This window comes from Theobroma cacao, chromosome 5, assembly GCF_053813885.1.
Source record: "Theobroma cacao isolate CCN51 chromosome 5, ASM5381388v1, whole genome shotgun sequence".
NCBI lineage: Eukaryota > Viridiplantae > Streptophyta > Magnoliopsida > Malvales > Malvaceae > Theobroma > Theobroma cacao.
Window position 1 is genome coordinate 14,978,077 of NC_142643.1, and position 8,785 is coordinate 14,986,861.

Consider the following 8,785-nt stretch of genomic DNA (forward strand, 5'->3'; position numbering starts at 1 on the left):
ATAGGGTTTTCAATTTATTTCTTAAACCATAAAATATTTGTACTTTACCAAAACAATTGTTAAGGCTTAGAACTTTTATTAAAAACAGGGCTCAAGCCAAAACTAGTCCTCGGGGATACCTTGGCCGATGCATCTAACCGAGTTTGCCAAGGTTGTTAAAATATTTACATGTTAAACACATGTTAGCTTTGAAAACAAGCCGTTCCTTGGCGTTGGCCGAGTTACACATTCACGTGGGGTTTCAACGTGAAGTGAACTCTAATACAACCTCGGTAGTTACCCTCCTCGCCTCTACAACCAAAGTAACTACATAACAGGGTTTACCGTGCCCCTCTAATAGGCAGTCCATGAAAACCGGTCACTGCAGTGACTAAACCCACCAATTTTAATAAAATTTTGACAGTATAACGTGGCTTTTATTTATTTACCCAGCCTGCATAGTAAAAGACAGCTTACATAAATTCCCAATGCAATTATAACATATAGCCACATATACCCATATATCATAAGCCATTCATAGGAAAATATATATTTGAAAATAATTGGCGGCCTCCAATTACTCAATTTCATAATCAACACAATATATTTTTATTTGTCACATTTATTTCTAAAACATCAAAAATCCCATTTTAATCTCATTTTCGTTTCATAAAATCCATGAAGAGCATTTAAAAATAAACTCTAGATAATTTACAATAATAATAGGTTTACTCACTGTTTGTACAAACTAATTGCTTTTTAGGTGCCCTGATCACTGTTCGTCGAGTACGACTTCCTTGCCTTTACCGGAAGGCTCTCCTCCTAGACACATTACAAAAATTACACAATTCACCACATTGATGCTAAATCACTATATAATTGACTTAAATCCTATACTAATGCATGGTATGAAATGCAATAGCCTAAAACGGCTTAAACGCGGTATTAACCTATTTTTGGCACTTTACCCGTTAAATTGCTAACGCGCTCCATTTTAGCTCTAAATTGTCCCATTTTCTCTCCAACATTTCTAACCATTAAATATCAGCCAATAACCTTCTAAAATCATCAAAATCAGCTCACTTTCCTCCTTGAAAAATTCGGCCAAAAATGGGACATTAACTAGGTAAATTTTCCACTTTGTTTTTCTATCGCATTTAACCATTTTTCATCATTTTCTCTTCATTTCTCTTAGAATAAAAATCAGTTCATCATCATTGTACATCATTGAACATTCAGCCAAGGGTGGGTATTGTGAAAATTTCATGCTTTATTGCCCAATTTGATTTCTATACACATTTAACTAACTAAAACTATCAATTTAACTAAAAATCAAAACAAAAAAATTTCAAATTTCTCCCCCTTGATTTTCATCCAGCCCTTGAAATCACTTTTTGATCTCTCTCCTCAAGCATGCTAAATGGAAACAAAGGCATAAAAAAGGTAGAAATCAAGCTAAAGTAAAAAAATCTTACCGTTAGACACGTAAACGATCGAAAAACGCGATTTCCCCTTTGAATTTTCTAGTTTTCCTTTGGTTTTTCTCTTTTCTTCCTTTCCTCTCTATTTTCTCTCTTGTTCTCTCCTTAGGGCTGGCCATCACCTGATGTGGGGTTTAAATGGGCCGATTTTCCATTAAAATAATATTAAACAATTAAAAAGTGCCATGTGTCACTTTTCCATTGGCCCGTTTTTTAAATTTCATCCTTAAACTTCAATTTTTCACCACTTAACATACCATAGTTATTCATACCAAAAATAAGTAAATCCTATTATTTTGACAAGTTTTGGGTGGTGAAAATTACGGTTTTTACCCTAAGACGACAAAATTACCGTTTTGCCCCTATGTTTTCGAAAATTGCCGGAATTGAAAATTTTCACTTCCTATCATTAAATTATACTCCAAATAGCTAATCTTGGTCAAAAATTTCACTCCATGATCAAATTGTTATCTTAGGTGGCAAAATGACAAATTTGCCCCTAAACATCAAAGTTTTCAATTTTTTCCCAAATGAACCCTCGAACTTTGAACAATCATTTTTAGTCATTCCTGGACTGTAAAATATTAAATTTCATCCTACGATTCCTATTTGAACTAGTTCGAGGTTAAATCAACTCAAGTGTACCGTTAGGTACATACCGGGTTTCGTCTATTCATAGGAACTTTCCTAGCGTAATAACATGCTACTCAGTGCATGTATGTCATGACATGTGTTTATAGGGTTAGGTTTTACATGCCAAGCCAGTATCAAGATGGCGCCATTGGAGGCACTGTATGGGCGGAAGTGTAGGTCACCCATTGGGTGGTTGGAGGTTGGAGAAAGGAAATTATTGGGGACAGAGATGGTACAAACAACGTTGGAAGGAGTACAAATAATTCGAGAACGAATGTTAGCCGCTCAAAGTAGACAAATGCCATATGCTGACAACAAACGCAAGCCCCTGTAGTTCAAAATAGGTGATCATGTGTTTCTAAAAGTGTCACCATGTAAAAGAGTACGAAGATTTGGCAAGAAAGGCAAACTCAGTCCTTGATATATTGGCCTGTTTGAAATATTGGAATGCGTAGGAGCTGTTGCTTATCGATTAGCATTACCACCGGATTTGGAAGGGGTTAATCCAGTGTTTCATGAATCCATGCTCAGAAAATATGTTCAAGACCCTTCACATGTGATACAACATGATATGATACTGTTGGAAGATGGGTTGAAGTACCAAGAGCAGCTTGTAGCTATAGTGGACTATCAAGTAAAAAGGCTTCGCTCTAAAGACATCGCCTTAGTGAAAGTAATATGGCAAAACCACTCGGTAGAGGAGGCGACTTGAGAACCAGAAGAGGAAATGCGAGCAGAATATCCATATTTGTTTCAGAGTTAAATGTATTGTTAAGTGTCTCTATGTTAATGTAATTCGAAGACAAATTTGTTTTAAGTGGGGGAGATTATGATGCCCCACTCATAAAAAAAAAAAAAGAAGAAAAGAAGAAGAAGAAGTAAGTGAGGGTCAGCATGTGAAGAGAAAAAGGGAAGGAAAAAGACAAAAAAGAATAGGAAAGAAAATGAAGAGAGTGAGGGGCTCAATGGAGAAAAAGGATAGAGGAAAAAAAAAAGAAAAAAGAGAGAGGGGGAGCAGCATCTTGGGGAGAAGAAAAAGAAGGAGAAAGAGAAGAAGAAAGAGAAAGGGAGCACGACTACAAGGAGAGGAAGGAGAGGGAAGAAAGAATAGAAAGAAAAAGAAGAAGAATGAGAGAAGGAGCAACGACAGAGGAAAAGAAAGAAAAGGAAAAAGAAAGAGAGAGGGAGCAGCGACGGTGCTAAAAGAGAAAGAGGAATAAGAGAAAGAAAGAAGGAAGAAGAGAAAGAGAAACACTGGTTGGAAAGAAGACCAACAACAATGGGGAAAAAGAAGGTGAAGGAAGAGAAAATAGCTAAATGCACACACGAAACAATAGTGAAGTAACGTCCCGCTATTGTGAGGTGAGTGGGTGCTAAATTTCAAGACTATGTCCCTGTAATATAATATATATATGTCATATTTGATAGTTGACAAAATTGTGGATAGCATGAGTTGGTAGAAAGCTTTAGGTTGTTTGTGTTTGTGACAAAGATTTTAAATTAGTTTTTCTTCATGATATAAAATATATATATATATATATATCTATATGCTTTTAAATACAAGGAAACAAATCTTTGACTAGCTTTCACTTCAAAATCATACCTTGCAAGTTTGTGTGATGTTTAGGCAAATGGCCTTTGTTTTGATTCATAGAAGTTGATGATAAATTATTTATTTCATTTAGTATGTCGATTTGGTAAGTATGCCATGCTTTGAAATAAATTATGTATAACATTCATTTTATGATTATACGGCTCTTAATCTGTCATGTTATGCAAATGTATTAAATTGCAATGATTTTATTTTAACGTGATTGAGATACTCTTGGTAGGACCTGTTACCACACCAGGTCAAGTGTGGTCTTTGTGCACAAAGTAAAAATTGTTGATTATCGATATTTGATTGTAAAGGGGGACTTGAAGCCCTAATTTATATTGGGTGGCGTGGGCAGTTCCCACGAGTAGGTAAAAGGGATACCTGAAGCCCTGATTTATATATGGTGGCATGGGTAGTTCCCACGAGTAGGTGATGATGTCTGAGAAAGTAAGCCTAAGGGCTATATTAAACCTACCCGAGGATAATGCTCACTTGTAGATTTTTATTTCACTATGCATGGCATTAGTACTTGAAAATTTTTATTTATTTAATGGCAAGTGAAATTTACTTATTCATTGGTGATCAATTAATTCACCTTTTTATATTTAAAATTTTCATTTTTCACTTGTTATTGAATTTAATGTTGACTGAATGATAGGGTTGAAAGATTTTCTAGTATCATAGATACAATTGTTTTCATACATGTTTACTTGGGGATTATTATTTTTAAGAATTGCAAGGTATAAAACAAAATCTCTCAGTTTTATGGAATGTATTTTCTATGCTTACTCTTGAGTTTATAAACATTCTACCTTTATGTTTGTTTCCCCTCTTCGCCTGCTCACGAGGTTGATGATGATCACTGAATCTATGAGACTCACACTGAAATGCCCCATACTTTGATATGGTGATAAATAAAGTTGATCGGATACAAATTGAGGTCAATTAAAATCTTTAAAAGTGATAAAAGATGAAAGAAATAGTTTATGATAAAATATTTCGCACGCGAGAAAATAATAATATTTTATCGAAGGAGAATTGGTGAGATAAAAGGATGATTCGGAGGTCAATTGAGGTATAATAAGGAACTTTGGCAACCAAGGAGATAAGATAAAATTTTTAGAATAAAATAATATTAAAATATTAATATTTAACCGGATGTTGAAATCAAAATCAGTCATGAAGAAGGATCATATGGTTGATCCAAGTGGGGAGAAGAAATACAAATAAATTTTTTGAAGATGAACGACAAAAGTGAAATAAGCGTGTTTTGCTAAGTTGAGCCAACACGAATAAGTAAATATTTAAATATTATGGTAATACCACGTTGAGGTGCAATTTTTATATTTCGGTCGTACACTCATTGAGAACGAAAGATAGATGAAAATTGAAATTTTTAAACGCATCAAAGAGATCGAATTTAAAACATAAAGATTGAAGGATATGTAGTGGAATTAATGAGAGAAATAAAATAAAAATATAGTAAAATAATAATAGTATATAAAAAAAAAAAGACCAACATGGGCAGCCGCCCATGTGGACAATAAAAAAAAGAGTCAAAGACTCTTTACTTTGTTTGATGAAGGGAGGTCGGCCATGTGGAATAAATGGAGAAGGAAAGAAAAAATGGAAAAGGGGGGGGGCCAGCCAAGTTGGAATAAATTGGAAGGTTCATGAAGGAATAAAATATATATATATATATATATATATCTAATTGAATGAGTTAAGTGAAGAAGACAAAGAAGAAGAGAGAAGTCGATTAGTGAAGAGAAGAAAAAAAAACAAGAAGAAGAAGAAGGCGTGAGCAAAAAAAGCAAAAAGAAACAACAAAAGGCCGCACGGTGAGGGAGAAAAAAGGTGGAAAAGGTAAGCTGAAAAAAGCCGAGTTGAAGGGGGCGGTTTTGCTACCATTTAGGAAGGAAAAGAGAGCCATTTAAGGGCTGATTTTGGAGGCTAAAAAGTGTAATTTTTCTGCTGATTTTGGATGCTGAAAAGTGTAGATTTTTGCAGCTGATTTTGAAGGCTGTAAAGTGTTGTTTTGGTTGTAAATCTTTGTTGTTTTGGCTGCTAATTGTTTGAAGGAAAGGTGCATATTAGATGCTGACTTTTTTTAGGGTAAATAGAGCAGCTTAGCTGCTGATTTTGGAGCCAATATGAGCAGCTTTAGCTGCTGAAAATTGAAGGTTGAAAAGCAAGAAAGTGTGGCCGGTGGTGAGAGGGAGAGAGAGGAAGAAATTTGAGACGGTTTGTGCATGTGAGAAAAGAAAAAGAAAGACAAGCCAGGGCTGCTGGACGGTGGAAGAAAGAAAGAAAGAAAAGAAAAGAAAAGAAAACGAAATAAAAGAAAGTAACAAGAAAGAAAAAGTAGGTATGACCCAACAAGAAAGAAAATGGGTATGGCCCAACAAGAAAGAAAAATGGGCATGGCCCAATTAGAAAGAGATGGGAAGAGTTCATGAAAAAGGGTCCAAAAACAACAAAGGAAGAAAAGTTCAAAAGAAAAGGAAGGTGGAGACTTAGGCCAACCTAGCCTAATTGGGTAAAATTTCTTTACTTTACTCCATGGCTTATTGTGAAATTAGACTATATGAAGGCTAGCCAACTTTATTTAATTATACATTGGTTATTTGGTGATATGAATTAAATTTAAATTCCTTTAATATGACATTTAAATATTTTATTAAGAGGTGTCATAGGACTAAAGTAAAGAAGAAAATGTGAAATTTACGAATAGTGCTCGAATGAAGTTAAGAAATTTTAAATGGTTCGTTGTGAAGAATTATTGATGTTGGAGGAATTTAGATGCATAATTTGGTTGAAAGTGTTAAATTGAATGGTAAAATATTGGAAGAAATGAGGAGAAATAATGTAGATTTATGATAGAATGAGAGAGAGAAGTGGAATTGATGCACTAAGCATATTGGATTTAAATTGTTGCAAGGAAAGTTGTTGTGGGAGCATGCGAACAACGTAGGTGACTAGCAAATAGGAATAATTATACGAGTACGAATCAATAGCTACGTAAAAATCCCACTATTGTGAGGTGAGTAACCTTACCATCATTTTAATTATCTAAAGTATGCTTTATTCGGTTTTGGTGAAATTTTATGAAAATGAGCTTTAATGGTAAATCTTTATGTTTATAAATAAAATGAGTTCAAATGAAATGATTTTATAAATTGTCTTGAAATTAAATGACGGTTTTGAAAATAGAGTAATTGGAGACCACTTGATGTATTGTAAATTTAAGGTTTTAACTAGTTGGCTTCTGGCAATATTGGCATGAATGGTTGATTTGGTGAATGTACTTAAAAAGTATGAACTGTTGATTTACCTTGAGAGGCTGTAGAATAAAATAATTGCCATGTCATGCTATTGTTGAATTTTATTGTATGGTGGGTTTAGCTTGCTGCAGTGGGCGGTTCTGTGGACCAACCTATTAGAGGGGCACAGAATCTGGATATATATATATGTACCTCAACTGGAGAGACTTGTAGGGTATCTCCTAAGGTATGGATAGAGTTCACGTCACGCTGAACCACCTCGTGATGATGAACTCCGCTAACGCCAAGGAACGACTGTATTTTTCTCAAACTAAAAATATGTTTTACGTGTATACGAAATTTTACCAGCCTTGGAGGGCTCGAGTGTACGCCTCTGATCAAGGTGTCATCAAGTACTATTTGATGGCATGAGCCAAATGTTTATGAAAATCATAAGCCTTATTAAGAAATTAAATGAAATACTACCGTTTGCATGGGTTGGGATGAATTTTCAAGTTATGAAATACGTATTATGATGGGATATTTTGATTGTCTCTTATTATTCGGTTTTAGTTGATTTAAATGGTGTTTGTTTACTCACTGAGATTTTATAATCTCATCACCATCATTTCCACCCATTTCAGGCTCAGAATAGACTATAGATAGCTGGTATCGTCGAGCACTACAATTGGACTTGCATCATCCAAAAATTGTAGGTTCATTTTTTTGATACTTTTGGTCATTCGTGGGCCCACGTGTCACTGTAAATTAAATTTTATACTTTGGTTATCTGTATTACAGTATGTATGAATTTAGTTAGCTTTTACGCTAAAAAAAAATTATTTTTCGGTAACTCTATAAATATTGTTTTATAAGAAAATAAAATATTTTATTGAATATTTTTGTTATATTCAAATAAATATAGTTTTGTTTAAAATGAATGTTTTAGACATCTAAATTTATTTTTGATTATGAAATATGTGTTTTCCGCTCGTATACTACATTTTTAATTGGTTTCGAGATTAGTGTGGAAAATGACCAAAATGCCCTTGTGAGACCAAAATTATTTTTCTATTGCTTTGATTTGGAAATAGTTTATAACCTATCAAAACATGTTATTTTACAACTGTTGATCACAGGGGAGGTGAGAAACTGATATTAAAGCCTTACGAGATTCCGATCGGCATTCTGGGCGGTGAACGTCTATCGAGACATTGCGACGGTTGTCACGGGCTGGAGGAGAGTACCGGGTCGTGACACACACCCCTCTTATTTTCTCATTTTGTAGATAGAGATCAGTCTAACGTGTAACCATCGGTGCATACGGACCACCACAGAGTAGGTAAAGGCATCTCCTAACCCCACTTCGAGTCACTACGCTGTTTAGGGTTGTGTTAGAACAAAATTTGCGAGATGTTGAAAAATGTTGTTAACTTATAAACGTGAATTGTTATTATTTTGAATGAAGTAGATAGTAATTTAATTATTAATATTTGCTTACACACGTGATTTGATTATATGTATTTAATGAATCTAGCGGAAGTCTTAAATGAGACTTGTTCGAGACTTAGCGAAAATTCTTTAGAAGTCTCGGACGTCGGTAGCAACCAAAGAGGGGTCGTTACACAAGTCATTCAATATTAGGTCCTCAAATCATTCCTCATGATTTTTCTTAATACACTTTCACAAGTTCAAGAATATGCTTTTGATTTTTCAAATAATGAGCCATGATTTATACTAAATGATTTTTGCAAAATTAATTCTTGAGCAAATGCACTTGTTTTCAAAAACATTTTTTTCAACCTCAAAAGTTAAAGAAGTAATTATTACAA

At 34.3% G+C, this 8,785-nt stretch overlaps 1 protein-coding gene across 1 annotated transcript; it reads left to right on the plus strand.

The window, feature by feature from the left end:
* The first annotated feature begins 2,232 nt into the window (after positions 1–2,232).
* Positions 2,233–2,805, plus strand: LOC148762479 (uncharacterized). The gene is made up of 2 exons (XM_088806610.1): positions 2,233–2,383; positions 2,549–2,805. Exons 1-2 carry the CDS (start codon positions 2,233–2,235, stop codon positions 2,803–2,805), a joined length of 408 nt encoding a protein of 135 aa, XP_088662736.1.
* Positions 2,806–8,785: the final 5,980 nt, after the last annotated feature.

Bases quoted from the DNA above. Each gene is read 5' to 3' on its own strand.
- LOC148762479 (XM_088806610.1), top strand. From the start codon at position 2,233: ATGGCGCCATTGGAGGCACTGTATGGGCGGAAGTGTAGGTCACCCATT. The intron at 2,384-2,548 runs GTAGACAAATGC...TGGAATGCGTAG, and splicing joins ACGAATGTTAGCCGCTCAAA to GAGCTGTTGCTTATCGATTA.